The sequence below is a fragment of the Ictalurus furcatus genome, chromosome 29 (genome assembly GCF_023375685.1).
Source record: "Ictalurus furcatus strain D&B chromosome 29, Billie_1.0, whole genome shotgun sequence".
In the NCBI taxonomy this organism is placed as follows: domain Eukaryota; kingdom Metazoa; phylum Chordata; class Actinopteri; order Siluriformes; family Ictaluridae; genus Ictalurus; species Ictalurus furcatus.
This window is the reverse complement of record NC_071283.1, coordinates 1,081,395-1,097,267: the sequence shown is the minus strand read 5'-3', so window position 1 is coordinate 1,097,267 and position 15,873 is coordinate 1,081,395. Positions and strand designations below refer to the sequence as shown.

General features: G+C 40.8%; 2 protein-coding genes across 4 annotated transcripts in view; one reads left to right on the top strand and one right to left on the bottom strand.

Moving 5' to 3' along the window:
- Positions 1 to 5,582: 5,582 nt before the first annotated feature.
- Positions 5,583 to 7,467, bottom strand: fgf20a (fibroblast growth factor 20a). Its single transcript, XM_053618885.1, has 3 exons — positions 7,075 to 7,467; positions 6,001 to 6,104; positions 5,583 to 5,867 (listed from the first exon to the last, which is right to left on the bottom strand). The coding sequence occupies exons 1-3, from the start codon at positions 7,340 to 7,342 to the stop codon at positions 5,622 to 5,624; spliced, it is 618 nt and encodes a 205-aa protein (XP_053474860.1). The 5' UTR covers positions 7,343 to 7,467; the 3' UTR covers positions 5,583 to 5,621.
- A 5,106-nt stretch (positions 7,468 to 12,573) lies between these two features.
- The window catches only part of micu3a (mitochondrial calcium uptake family, member 3a), a 27,853-nt gene continuing 24,553 nt past the window's right edge, over positions 12,574 to 15,873 (top strand). Inside the window, exons 1-2 of one of the 3 annotated variants that reach the window (XM_053618881.1) lie at positions 12,574 to 13,062; positions 14,914 to 15,064. In XM_053618881.1, coding sequence (XP_053474856.1) covers positions 12,865 to 13,062; positions 14,914 to 15,064 — 349 coding nt within the window. In that variant the 5' untranslated portion in view covers positions 12,574 to 12,864. The remainder of the gene's footprint in view (positions 13,063 to 14,913; positions 15,065 to 15,873) is intronic. The other 2 variants (XM_053618882.1, XM_053618883.1) reach the window with 2 other exon arrangements.

Genomic DNA, 15,873 nt, shown 5'->3' with positions numbered 1-15,873 from the left:
CAGTCTCAGTGAAGGAGGCGTGGCCTCTATACCTGTCAGTCCCAGTGAAGGAGGCGTGGCCTCTATGCCTGTCAGTCTCAGTGAAGGAGGCGTGGCCTCTATGCCTGTCAGTCTCAGTGAAGGAGGCGTGGCCTCTATACCTGTCAGTCTCAGTGAAGGAGGTGTGGCCTCTATTCCTGTCAGTCTCATTGAAGGAGGCGTGGCCTCTATACCTGTCAGTCTCAGTGAAGGAGGTGTGGCTTCTGTATCTGTCAGTCTCATTGAAGGAGGCGTGGCCTCTATACCTGTCAGTCTCAGTGAAGGAGGTGTGGCTTCTGTATCTGTCAGTCTCAGTGAAAGAGGCATGGCCTCTATGCCTGTCAGTCTCAGTGAAGGAGGCATCGCCTCTATACCTGTCAGTCTCAGTGAAGGAGGCGTGGCCTCTGTATCTGTCAGTCTCAGTGAAGGAGGCATGGCTTCTGTATCTGTCAGTCTCAGTGAAGGAGGCGTGGCCTCTATACCTGTCAGTCTCAGTGAAGGAGGCGTGGCCTCTATGCCTGTCAGTCTCAGTGAAGGAGGTGTGGCCTCTGTATCTGTCAGTCTCAGTGAAGGAGGTGTGGCCTCTGTATCTGTCAGTCTCAGTCAAGGAGGCGTGGCCTCTCACTCCTTAACATAATACTGTATTATATCTATAAATTGTATCATACCAAATCTTTGACTGTGTTGTTTTTCGAAGATTGAGATTGTATTGTCTTGGAAGGAGAGGAACAGTGTGTGTGTGTGTGTGTGTGTGTGTGTCTTTGACGTGCACTGTAGGAACACCTGTGCAGTTTTTACTCGCGCCACAAAGACATGCAGGTGAAAGATCAGTCACTTCAACACCTGCCTGAAACAACAAGAGCACCAGCACTGTGATGCAACACACACACACACACACACACACACACACACACACACACAATGCTGTGGGGGCTTTGGGGGAAAATCCCAATAAGCACCTCTAAGTGTGTGTTCATATGTGTGTGTCCCACTCAGGACAACCCCTGGCTCACCATCACAGAGATTTGGAGATCATACGGACACATGCACACACACACACACACACGAGAGCATGAAAGATCCAATCACCCACAGATACACAAGACACACACACACACACCGAGTTCTAACACATAGATGCGTGTTACGCAATGTTCTTAGATGAAAGTGTGTGACATGTTGTCGCCTGCATGCTGCACGATGTACAGCTTTACGATCATCACGCAGCTTCTGAAGGAAGTGTGTTTACTCTCCTTCCTCCATGCAGGTACTCTAACGCCTTTCATTCACCACCACACATGCTGAAAGCCCACATCCATCTCAGACTTATTTTGAAAGTGTGTGTGTGTGTGTGTGTGTGTGTGTGTGTGTGTTCACCTTAACCACCCTTATGTCATTTAAAAGTATCAGTTCCTTCTCAGTTCCTCGCCCAAACACACACTCACACACTCCAGGCCAGATGTGCTGACATGCACTCAACTCTTCTTAAGTGTCATCAAAGCAGATGATTCACAAAGACCTGAATGAAAAAAAGGAAGCGAGTGACTGGACGAGAGAAACAAGATGGCCGCCAGCCAGTGTGTAATTGCAGCGTGTGTCACGCGTTCAGACGACACGCGACTCGGGCCGATGACATCATCGCTTTTACTGTCTGACTGCTCGTGGCGTGTAATCGATAGTGGTGTAGATACACTTATAGGGTTCCTTAAGGGTTCTTCGCTTTGTTTATGGTTAGAGCATTCTTATCGAAGGTTCTACTGTTTCTGAAAGTGTTGTCTGGTCATATGTAGAACCTTAAAGAGTTCCCTTAAAAGGAATTTTTAAAAAAAAAACCTCCGGACTGCTTCCCTGTTTCTGCGGTCATTGGAAATGTAGATCTTTTAAAGGTTCCTTCAGAATGCTTGACCAAAAAAGGGTTCTTCAAGCATTTCTTAGATTTCTTGGGATTGTTAAGGGTAATAGCTTCCTAAAATCTCTCTATTTGGAAGCTTTCTTCCTTTGTTCTATGTATCGAGTTATACATAGAACCATAAAGGATTCCCTCAGAAGGACAAACTGCTCGATGGTATACTCATGGAAAATGTAGTACTTTTAAAGGTTCTTCAGTTGTCCATCTAGCAGAATTTATAGGTCTTATGTAGAGGACCTATGTTGAAGAACTCTTGAAGAACTGTTTTGGAGGCTGAGAATCCTTAATTATCAATTGAATCTTTAAAGAACCGTTGAAGAACCCTTTTTTCTAAGAGTGTGTGTATTACCTGGGCAAGTGTGTGGTGCATACTCCAAATTATTGCTTGTTATTTTCTTCTTAGAACCTAGATTATGGTTATAGCTTTTCTAAGATGGTTCTGATTGGAACCTTTTAAAACACAAGCCCCGGGTTGTCTGTTTGTATGTAGAACTTTGGAGGGTTCCCTCAGAGGAACAAACTGAAGAACCTTCAGACTGCTAGATGGTATACTTTATTGTTTAGAACCCTTTTAGGTTCTTTGTTTGTCTCTCTGGAAGACTCATTGAAGATTCTATATAGAAATTTCCAGCAGTGTGGTTTTTCAGAAAGCGTTCTAGGTAGAACACGCTAAGAACCTTTGAAGAACGTTTTTTTTTTCTCTAAGAATGTGTGTAATAACTGGTTTGGTTTCTTCAAGAGTTCCTTGAGGGTTATTTGGATTGTTTATGGTTGTAGCTTTCTAAAGTTATTCTAGTTGGAACCTTTTCTGAAAAGAAAACCCCCTGTTGTCTGGTTACACCTAGAACCTTAACAGGGTTCCTCAGAAGGCCAAACCGAAGAACCTTCACGCTGATATCTGGTTGTTCGTCTTGGGGGAAAACTTTAAGGTTCTACAACTAAGTGTTTCTCTATCAGAACCCGTTCCAAGTAGAACCCTTTTAGAAGGCTAGGCAGACTTAATTATCCAGTGAACCCTTAGTAGCCTTCAAATAGTGTACCAACTGCCCAGACAGATTAACTCATGGTTCTACTTGGAAGACACCTTGTTGTAGGGTTCCACATAGAACCTTTTAGAGTTCACCCAAGGGACAACCAAAGAATTGTGGTTCTAACTGGGGCAAAACAACCAAGCATTTGATGTGACGTCTGAATGTTGATGTCCACTGTGATCTTCATTCCCTTCAGTGTATAAAGCCTTACCGATGATGATGTACTTTGAAGAACCTGAAATATTGATGGTAGTTGTAGCTCTATAAAGTCCTCCTACGTTGAAGCTTGTCACAGTCCTGGAACAGCCAGAGAACTGCGTCCAGGCCCTGAAGCAAGGTCTCGAAGCCTCAAACTGCTGCAGACTGCTCAATCAATACTGGTGTACAATGGTTGACCCTGACCTCTGACCCCACCTCCTTCCAGATTGGGATTCGTAAAAGAGCATGTAATTGTATCGTATTCATGTGTATACGTATAATGACAATAGAAACACAATAAAACTCTTATTATTAATCGTGAGATCCACTCTAGAACCTAGGGACTGGTTTAAGACTCTAAAGTGGTTCTGGACACACCTGGAGTTCTCCTAGTACCAGTAGGGATGGACAGTAATACTATGCAAACTGGTTTTACACCAATAACATTATACCAGATTAGATAATAGTAAAACTATATTACGTGCTTTTTATCCATTTATTGTTACATTTAATGTTGCGGAACGTCCATGAGACAAGTTTAGTTCCTGTTATCACTTACGTTATAGCAGCTATAAACAGTCCCTCACTATCCCCTCTCTCGAAGTTAATAAAGCACTGACACTGGAGACTCCTTCCGTAAACGTTACATAAACTTCTCCTTACATGAATCCAGCACTGCGGTGTGAAAAAATCTTGAAGTTTTTCAATCTTTTACACCGTTTCAGAAGCGTTAAAGTCTAAATCTGCATCGCTCGAGATGGTTGATCTCGTTGGAATAGCTTTGGGGTTGTTGTGGGGATTTTTTAAATTAATTTTTTGGTCGTTCCTTTCCTTTTAGTAACTTCCTGTTTATAAAAGAGCGAGAAGAAAGCAAGAGGGATAAAACACCTCGCTTTGTTTTCGCGAACCATCGCGACTTTGTTCGCAAAAAAAGCGTCAATTCTAATCGGTTAAGTCCGCCTCCGTATAAACCCGTCCTCCTTGTTTAACGTCGTCCAGTCTTTTTGTCCATAATCAGATACTCAATAACCTTTCACCTCTGACCCGTGACCTTGCAGTCCTACAGAAAGAAGAGACCAAACCATCTGAAATTGTTTTTAACTGTCTTTAATTCCTGAACGAGCTCCAGAACATTCTGGAAAGATCTTGCTTCGTGTGTGTGTGTGTGTGTGTGTGTGTGTGTGTGTGTGTGTGACATGAGAAAACAGGAAACAAACCAAGCATGGCTGTGAACATGAAACAACGGCAGAATTTTTAGAGTCAAGCCAGCTCGAAAACTCCTCTATGAAAATACTTTCAGGATAATCCAGTGTCTTGAAAATAACTTCCTTTTTTTTCCCCCATATTCTATAGACCTGTAAAAATATACTTTGGAAATAAATAAATATATAAAATAAATATATGTATTTAAAAAAAAAAAAAGAAAAAAAACATAAATTATAGACTAAAAAAATGGAACATTTGGTAGAGGTTTAATGCGAGTGTTTGAACAGAACAGAGTCCTGACACAGCTGGAAATTCCTTCAGAAGCTTTCCAGAAATTTCAGTGGTAGATCATTGACCGTCCCTTCATCTTCCCATACGCAGAAGATGCTGCTTGAACAGGGAAGTCATTTCCTGGTCCAAAATATCAATGTCCATGTCTTATTTCCAAAACTCGAGAGAGTCTAACCGTGTCCTTGTTTTAAAGGATGTTCCAGAAGTAGTAACATCTTCCCAGAAGAAGCTCCATTGTCATTATCCAAAACTGCACATTTGACCTGATCTCCTGAAAAATTCGCCTCTTTATGTCGAAGTTTGTTAACATGCCACGTGAACCAGCTGCTTCTCGTTTCTCAGGTTCGGTCCCAAATCAGGGGCTTTGAAGGGATATACGACATCCTTTATGTCCAATAAGCTGATTATTGACTCAATATAACCCTAGATCAGGGTGGATCTTTCTAGAAGTGCGTCCCCTTAACGTGACGTGACCATTTACACTCCAGGATGAAGGGTTCTGTGGAAATAACAGATCTTTACCAGACATCTTCTCAACCATGTTTGCCTCAGATGGACAAACGGTTCATTTGCTGCACCAGATGGGGGCAGATGTTTTTCACAAGTCTGTCTGGAGACAGCCAAGCAGTTTCCCAACAGAGTAATCTTCCATTCTCAAGAAACAAGGGCTGTGATGGATGTTTGGTGAACTTCATGTCCAACAATTAGACCGTCATACATAAACCAGATGATGACAGATCCCTCTTGAGGTCTGTCCTCTTCAACATGAGTGAGCGTATATCCTCCAAATAAAGGGATTTGTGGATGTTTGGCGATGTTTTGTGCTAACACATTATCTGCTCAATTGTACCCACCAAAATGGTAGCTCGTTCCAGGAGTGTATCTCCTGAGCTGGAGTAACCTTTTTATGCCCCGAAAAATGAAGGGCTTTCGTTGATGTCCAGCATTTCTGAGACGCAAACCTCGTCTCAGCTTTGTCCCAGGGTGTCTTTGTAAAGCTCGGGCACGCGGTCTGGGTCGACAGGTCGTGGGAGGAAGTGCGTGAAGCGCTGGTACCTCCTGGATCGAGCGCCGTCTCGCGAAGTGCCATCTTTGTTCAGAGCGACGAAGTAGTGTGGCCCTTGCTCGCCGTGCCGGTACAGGTTGGACGAGTAGGTGTTGTACCAGTTCTCCTCGAAGTGCTCGTGGAAAACACACTCTGCCGTCAGCTTTTCCTGCAGGAGATAAGAAGAAAAGTAATGAGGTTAGCGACGAGGTTAAAAGATAGTGGCGTTACTTTACTACTGCCCCCTGTTGGTTGATTCGGGTTACTACAGGATACTACTACTGCTACAGGATCACACTCACCGAGCCGTACAGATGCCCTTTGCTGTCCATGGCCAGGTAGAAGCCACTATCAACACCACGGATGCTCACCAACCCCACAGCCAGGCTGATAAACTCCAGAATGCCTGCATGAGAGGAAAAGAAAAGTAAAGACACAGGTTTAAATTTCAAAATCTTTTTTTTTATATATACATAACACAAACAATTCCAACAAATGAGCTGGAGGAAAGACGTGAGGAAATACCGCAATAATATTAAGCTACAAAATAAATGTGCCAGGGGAAACTGTTCCTTTTTAAGGATGGTACCCTTATCTTTTTTTCACCTCCCTATCTTAGAAAAGGTGTACCTTTACTTTAAGTGTACCTCTACCACTTAGTGCCCTTTTCAGCTCATTTGCATATGTATGAATTTCTCACGAGAGTTGAGATGTAAACAAAAATAAACCTTCCATAACATATACAGTGGTGAATGTTTGGTACCTTTGTACCTAAAAGTGTACCTTTCCTTGCCATGTGATGCGAGTGGTACCATCAAGGGTTCATCTTTTACTTGGGAAAGTGCACGTTGTACTTTTAATACGCTTTTAAAGTATAAATGGTACTCAGCGTTCCTTAATGTCCTTAATTTATGCACCTTTAAAGGTGAAAGATACACACTAAAGGTACTAAAGATCCCAGCGACGTGGTACTCTTATTTCTGGGAGTGTAAAATATTTGGTGCTTTGGTTAATAAACCGATTGCATTTAAGCTTGAAATGTTGTTGTGGTGTGAGGTGGTACCTTTTAAGCGTAAATCTTTTGTATCTTTAGTATAGAAATGTGTGTGTAGGACAGCTTTAAGACTTTACTCGAAAAGGTGCTCACGTGCACTGTATACATACATTCAGGTGAAAGATTATAGGTACAAAAGATAAGCGACAAGGAAAGGTACTGTTTAGTACTCTTTGTTACTGAGAGCGCACCAGTACTAGTACTAATAGGCTAGTTCAATATGCAAAGGTTTTTCAGAATCATTTTTGGAAAGCATGATGTAATAATAATAATAATAATAATAATAATAATAATAATAATAATAATAATGTTTTCCCCGTACCGAATCTGCTGTGGTCCATCCTCGTGCCCTGCACGCTTCCGTCCGGCAGGATCTCCAGGTGGAACCCGGTTCTGCAGTACAGCTGCCGCCGCCGAAGGACGCCGCGGAGGTGCGCGAACTCTGCCGGGGGCGAGAGCGCGCTGCGCGAGAGCCGCTCCGCCGCCGGGGCCAGGTGCGCGTGCAGGAAGAGAGAACCGGGAGTCGCGACGGAGACGTGTGAAGAGAATCCGCTGCTGCTGGGACCACCAACCACGAGCGCACCCATCATCACGAGAAAAGTTACTGGAGAGGAGAGTGTGCGCGCGTGCTCTAGTCTGCTTAATAAGACTCCTTATTCCTGATGCACGAGCCTTTAAATACGTCCCGTAGCCTATGCGAAAGCAAGAGCCTATGACGTATGCAAATGACACCCCCCGCGCCCCCCCCCCCAGCTCACTGATCTCCCGTTTGACCCGTTAACTCCTCGACCGTTTGATCCTCCCTCGCGTTTGATGATCTGACGGTTTCATCACGTGCTCATCATCCACCATCCATCCCATAACACACACACACGAGATCTATATGTTGTTGTTTTTTAAAAAAAAAAAAAATAATAATTAATTAATAATTAAATATATTTTTTAAGTGCTGCACGAGGGAAGTGAGAGACACAAACGTGCAAAAGAAAGAAAGAAAAAGTCGCAGATGAAGAAATGGAGGAAGGGATTGAGGGGTGAAGCTCGCGCGCGCTCCCACAACCGAGCGGCTATACGGGAAAGCGCGTGGCCTGGACAGAATCGTGAAGTGGCGCGCGAGGCAGCAGGTGGAAGCGAACGGGAGAAGGAAGAAGAAGTGGAGAGAGAGAGAGAGAGAGAGAGAGAGAGAGAGAGAGAGAGAGAGAGAGAGAGATTTTTTTAAATCCCTGTTTCATTTTATTTTTGCACGTGGAGGTGGAACTTTACAGACCTCTACAGTTCCTCTGAGGTTCTTTGGGTGGTCCTACTCTTTCAAAGAAATGTTCCTTTGTTGAAGAGAACCCCTCTGTGGTAGGGCTCCACACAGAACGTTTCAGATTTCTCCTGAGGGATAAACCTCCGCTACAATAATCCTTTATTGTTCTCCATTTAAAAAAAAACTAATGCAAATTAGGGTCCTTTTAGGAGTAATATTTATCTTTCCACTTTGCACTACATTCTCAAAAAGGGGTTCTTCAAAGGTTCTTTGGATGCTTAATGGTTTTATCCTTTCAAAGAGGTTCTACTTTGAACCCCAATGAGAACTCCTTTGTTGTAGGGTTCCACAAAGAACCATTAAGGTTTCCACTGATGGCCAAATCCAAGAATCTTTCAAAGTCCATTGAACACTCCAAAACCCTTGAGGAGGACCCTTTTATAACCTTTTTATTTAAAAGAGAACCCTCTGTGGTAGGGTTTCACCACAGAGCAAGCCAAAGAATAGTTAGGTGTTCTCAATTGATCAAACATCTGACAAAAGAATCCATTAAAAGGTTCTCCATTTACCAAAATAAATGTTGTTAAAATCTCAGTTAAATCCAAGGTTCCTGAAGGCACTTGTAAAAATTGTTCTTCAAAGGTTCTTTGGCTGGTTAATGGTTCTAGCCTTTCAAAGGGGTGCTCCTTTAAACCTTCTGTCAATGAGAACAAAGAGAAAACAAAGAGAAAACTTTAAATAGAAAGAAGAAACTTCTGATTTAAAAAAAAAAACATTATGGTTCTCCATTTATCAAAATATATATTTATTCCTTTAAATCCATATTAAAGTTCTTCTCGAAATGATTTGTGTTTTAAGCTTTAAACTTTGCAATCAGAGAATCCAGGCCTCTTTTCACCACGCTTATAAAAGTTCCTCAAAGGTTCTTTGAGGGTTCTTTTCAAAGGTTAATGGTTCACGGGTAGTTCAAAGAAGTTCCACTTTAAACCCTTTGTCAAAGAGAAACCTTCTGTTGGATGGTTCCACAGAGAACCATCCAAAAAAAATTATGAAAAAAAAAAATTATGAAAGAGAGCATCTCTGTTGTAGGGTTCCACCAAACAACAAACCAACAAGCAATAAACCTAAAAGAACTAAAAACAAAAGAAAAAACATCCAAAGAACCCTCGAGGAACAGTTTTGAGGGGTTCTGCTGTAACCCTTTAAAGGAGAACCCTTGAGGAAACAGAAATGAAACTCTTAGAAATAAAAGAGCTTTTGTAAGGGTTCATTACGTAATTAATGGTTCTTATCTTTATCTATTGCTGATACTCTGATACTAGGCCCGGTTCTACATAGAACCTTTAGAAATAAATGAAAGAACCCTTTGGGGTGCTAAACAAAACGTTTTCTTTTCAGAGTGCATTAAGACAAACACTTCAGTGTGAATGTAACAAAGAGAACATGTGCAGGTTTGAAAGGAAAACAAGGCAGATGTGTTGCACATCTGTGCATCAGCCCCGCCCCCTCATCAACCCCCCCCCCCCCCCCACACACACACACACACACACGTCACCCCTCCTCTCGCCCCGCCCCCTTACCCACAATGGTTTTTGGCTCTAATTTGCCCTTTGAATAAGAGAATCAAAGAGTCGAGAGAATCACTTCAAAGTGAATCAGTGCTGTTCCGAGTCATTAAGAGCGAAGCAGCGAGAAGAAGACACAAACTGCTGATGGGAAAATCTCTCTGATTCTCTGATCCAGGCTCGGAAAATTCCCCAACACCAGCAGATAACAACATGTTCAGGACTTAGATCTGAAAGTCAGCAGTTCTTACAGTACTTAAACACGCAGGTATTAGCTTATAACATCTCATCTATACAATATATATAACAATATATATATAATATTCACTATTACATGCGGATATATAAATATTACTCTTATTAATCTTAGTTATCAGATTACACACACACGCGCATATACATGTATACAGTGTTCTATACATTATTCAAATATTTAACATCTTTATATTAGTAATTACTTCTTTTTTTTATATTTGGTTTATGTTAATGCCTTTTACATTTTATGGTATCCATCATATTTTAATACTTGATTGTACGTCATATCATGAAAACTGTTCTATTGATAAAGTTCATTATTCTTGTTTTCATTATTTGCATATGACTGTAATATAATATATTATAATAAATATATTATCTCAATATATTTCCTGATCTTTACCATTGTCACAGCCATTCCAGATGAACCACAGATGAAAAACTACAGGCTGTATAATGACATGTGGAGCATTATCCATCCAGATGTGAAGATGTTAGACATGGTATAACATTTCCGTCTCATTGCTAATAATGATATTCATTTCTAATGAATGCTGAATATGCATTAAAGCCATGCTGTCTTATGCAAATTATTGTCATAGCATGCTTTATATATGTATACACACACACACACACACACACACACACACACACACACACACACACAGCTAGATGAAGAGACTAGTCCATATATGTTTATGTAGCCTATATGTTTAAGCACGAAACGTGACGTCATAGAATGCTTATATATAGCTATACGTTTGAAGTATAACGTTCCTATAGGCCTAGTCACTGTGTTTATGTAAGAAGCCTTAAAAAGACTGTAACGCATTAAATAGCGTTAAACAGGTGCGCGCGCGCGCGTTTCGCGTTTATGATCAAACCAAAAATCGATGCGAAAACAATAAAAAGAATCTCCGATACGAAGCGGGTCGATGGAGTTGTCGAGTTCAAATAATAATAATAATAATAATAATAATAATAATAATAATAAGTCCTAGCAAAAAGAAAAGAAAAAGAAAAGCGCGTGACGTGAATTGTTCTCCGGGGGTCAAAGCGCCTTAAACGGAGGGCACGCGCCGGGGGTGTTTTTGCATAATTGTTCATCACGGGGTAAAAAGGGGACACAAACAGGGGGCAGAACAGATGCTCCTTCCGAATTATACAACCATAATGTCTTTACGAGCCCAGTCAAGCGTGTGAGTTTTTATTATTTAGTTATTTATACATTTGTTTTTGCACGTGATGGTACCTGCCTTGCACGAGGCATAGAGGAATCTCTCTCTCTCTCTCTCTCTCTCTCACACACACACACATACACACACACGCACGTGCGCGTGTTCAAAGACGCATATAAGTGCTGAGCAACTGGGGAAACACGAGGTCGTGTGATTGCTCTGGACTCTGATATCACTAACAGATGCATTAAATAGATTTGGAGAAAGTCAACTCTGAATTTCCATCAGTTGCATGTTTTATATAAACATATAATGCATTTTAAATGTTATATATATATAGTTGTTTTGCAAAATTATATATCCTTCGTGTTATTGTTTCTGGGCTCCTCTTCAGGTGCTTATATTCAGAATTCAGGATTTTGCCAAAAATGAATGGATGAATCTTAAATATCTTGCTGCTGGTTCATTATAAGGGATGTCTAAAGTTAATTTACAGTGAGTTATTTATAATAAATAAATAAATACATAAATGGTGGAAGGTGGTGGATATGTCCTCTAGCTAAGCAGAGTACTAATGTTTATAGCTCGTATGCAGAATAAAACACGGTGTGTGTGGTGCTGTTATAGGAAAATAATCAGCGACATGCTGGTGTGATGAAGCCGATTCTTTTTCTGCAACAGCACATGAAGCACTGAAGCGTTTTTATTCCTCTTATACTACAAAAGTTTAGCGTTTAAGGTTTAACAATACATACACACGACTGACACGGACTATGCATTTATAATAATGTTCAAATGCACCACACTGTTATTCATGACTTCATACATCAACGATGGCAATTAATACTGGTGTTAATGACGGACAGAAACTTATTTCAGACACATTATATCCATCTTTTATTCTAGAAGATTAAAAAAGTTTAGGTGTTTGAACAACTTAGAGTGATAACGGTATTTATTAAACACTGGAATGCTGTATTTGCATTACTGATTTATATATTTAATGGCCAAGAGTCACTTAAAATCCATTTTTTAAACACAAAAAAAGGAAAATAAACAAAGTTAATATCATGTGACTAGCTTTATACATACAGCCTATACAGTGTTTATCAGAGCTAGCTGGTTAGCATGTTTAGCTATATATTTGTATAGCATCATAAACATTTTTTTCCAATATAATATTGATAAAATATAATATTTTTAATGTAATATAATATTTTTAGAGAAATAATATAAGATCAGGTAAAAATGAATTTTTTAAATTTATTTCAGACTGTTAACATGGCTGTGAACAAAATCTATCGCTTAGCGCTAAAAATTATTGGCTAATTATTAGCTAATCTTCATCAAAAATGATCAATACATTAAATAGCCTTTTTCTTCAGTATATCGAGCGATTATAACGTCCATATGTTCGAGATTTTCATTTAATATGTATATGTTTGTATACATTTTTAATTAATACAGTTGGAGAAATCGCTAAATGCTAACATTCGCTGACTAGCCTACAACTAGCATGTTTGTTAGCACCAGCTAGTTAGCTAGGTAGCACAGGTTTAACATTTTAACGTCTAATAAAGCCCAGTGTCACGTGACGTGGTCTCAGCGGTAAACACGGGCTGTGTCCTAAATGGATGTAGTGCACTGGTTAGGGTGTGAAGGCTTGTTGTCGGGTTATATGTGAAGTGTGTGGGGTGTAGGGAGCGAGGTGGAGTCCGGTCTGAGGCAGCTCATCGGTATGAAGTCAAACCGGGAGCTTTTAGCGATTTAATTTCACACCCTGCGTAGTGCGCTTAAATAGGGGCAAGAACAGAGGGAGGGATTTAGGACGGAGCCCGTAGCCCACAGCGCTGCCGGTAAAGATGGCGGCGTTACGCAGGATGATGTCGGTGTTGGTGAGCAGGTCCGCGGCTCGGTTCGGGGACAAAGCGCGGGTGAGGAGCGGCGTGGCGGCGGTGGGATTCGGGCTGGCGGCTGGCGGAGCGGCGGTGCTGTATCTCAGCTACCGGGGAGCGCGCACCGGAGTCCGCAACAACGCGCCCGTGCTCGCCGCGGAGCCGGTAAGGAGCGCTCGCGCTATAATAATAATTATAATTATAATAATAATAACAACAACAAGACTTGTCATTTAATAAAACCGTGACTTAAATACAAAATGTCAGCTGTGGGGTTCTACACAGTGCACGTGATACTACACTAAATGAATCTAATTCAATTAGAAATCAATTAAAAGGTCCATCTTTAATAAAAAAATAAGGGGGGGGGGTGACAGCGCGTGAATGTAGTGACGCGGGACTGTTCTTCCTATGATATCTCACACACACACACACACACACACACACACACACACACACAGAGCAATACGGTAACACAAGAACAGCCCTGGTGAGTGTTATCGCTCCACCCCATGCTGATTATTTACCTGTAACAGCACGTTACGTCACAATGTTTTATTTCTTAAAGAAATGGCACGTCATACTTTTTATCCGTTTCTAGTTACAGGTAATGTTCAGTTCTAGCAGCAGTTATTACGCAGCTATAAACAGTCGTTCCCTCACTATCCTCTCATTTTCCGTTAATCGGTCAAAAAACACACAAACAACGCAGCGTGTCGCTTTTCATTATGGAGAAATCACAAAAATACAAAATGTTGTAAGTCTTTAAGTTGAGCTGACACTGGAGACTCCTTCCATAAATGTTCCCTAAACATCTCTCCATTTTTAAGAAATCTTTTTATATGGCGCGTCTGCTGTACACGTCCCTGTGAATGAGCTGTTGCTATAGAAACCTGTGATTCAGTGACTCGATCAACGCCTGACGGCCAATCAGAATCCAGGATTCGAAGGCGTTGCGTTAAAAATGGCGTCGCTACACCGGCTCTGTCGTTCCTGAGTAGGGGTAACAGCTGTATGAAGGATACGATTTGATCCGAGATTAGTTCACGATTAGTTTTGGATTGGCCACGCCCCTTAACCCATAACCCTTAGCAAATCGCTGTGTTCGAAGTGGAATAGCACGTTCGGCGTGGAAACTCCGCCTCCTCGTCGATTGTTTTCCGATAAAACACACCCCCAGGGTTTTCCTCATTTTATGACGGCAGCTATTTTTGTTTGTTATGAAACGCAGGAGGACGTGAGAGGAATATTTCTGGATGGACGAGTTCTGAATGCTTTCCACGTTTGTAATATTTGCGTGTGTGTTGATTAGGGCTTCCCTCGTTTAAGGGCGTGGCCACGCGACAGTGATTCGGAGATGGGAAAAGATGACGAGTTAACGATAACAGTATTACAGGAAATATTTTCACATCGGTACGTTTGATAATGAGCACTGTCACGGTTCCCATAAAGGTTCTGTGTAGAACCCTTCAGCACGGCTGATCACATTTATCCATGAACCCTTAAAGAACATTAAGGAACTTAATAAGAACCGAGAGCGGAGGAGTAAATAATAAGCAATAATTTGGAGTTTATATACCGCAGGCTTAGTTATGTAAAAAAAAAAAAAAAAATTAATTAAAAGGTTCTTCAATGGTTCTTTGGACAGTTAGCTTTTTCATATTGGTTCTCCTGAGAACCTATTATTATTATTATTATTATTATTATTATTCTTATTTATTATATTATATTATTATTATATATATTATTATTATTATTATATTTATTATTTATTTATTTTATTTATTATATATTATTATTATTATTATTATATTATTATATTATTTATTTAAATTTTTTTCTATTTAATTATACAAAAAAGTTTGTAATGAATTGAGTTGAATACACACATTGAATACAGCGATGTTGTGGAACTGATTATCGCCGCACGGTTCCGGTACCGTGGACGTCTCGTATCGCGTCGCATCGTATGGTGTGTGTGACCCGCCTCTTGCCCCCCCTCCCCCCTCCCCCCAGCAGAACCGGCAGTTGGACTTGGAGGACGGAGACGTGTACATGTCGTCCCACGAGCACCGCTTCCGGCTCTTCAGCTCGATGGAGTACGAGGGTCAGCTGTACATGACGCCTCAGAACTTCATCGAGTCAGTGACCATGAGCGAGCCGCGGAGTGAGCGCACACACACACTCACACACACACACTCACACACACACACACACACTCACAGACACGTGTCTCACTGTCAGCATTTCAAAGTCGCATGAGTCCTTTTAATTTTAGGATTTTCTCTGTGTGTGTGTGTGTGTGTGTGTGTGTGTGTGTGTGTGTACGAATAGTAATCGACAGGTTATCCTGCAGTAAATCACACCTTACATCACACACTGTGTAACTTGTACTGTATATACATATCATTAGTACATTTATTTATTTATTTATTTATTTATTTATTCTACTTTACATATTTATATTTTAGAATAAAAAAAATGTTTAAAATATTTAAAATCTATTATTTAATAGTACGTAAAGTTTTAAGTTTCCAGTTTTGAGTAAAATAACTTTTTTTTTAACTTATTTTTTAAATAATTGAATGGATTGCAGTATTTATATTCTGGAAAATAACACTAATTATTTCATAAATATTCTTAGTTAAGCAGATTATTTATTCTTCAGTTATTTCTTTCTTTTCGTTTCCTGATATTTACGTCTGGTTGTGTTGAACGGTCGAGAACACGGCACCTTTTTGTTTGAACCCATCCGTTTTCCAAGTGATCATAAATATTGGGACACGTGACTGACGGGTGTGTCCTGTTGCCAGGTGTGTCCTGTTCCACTGATGGTTTAAACAGTTAATAGCTGTGGACATGTAGTCTTGGTTTGAGCCTTCAGTTTCACCTGTAAAGACTACATTTGCCTGGAAAAGCATCACAAAAGAAGAAACCAGAGTTTCCAGGTGTCAGAGTCGCAGGTCTGATGCGAGG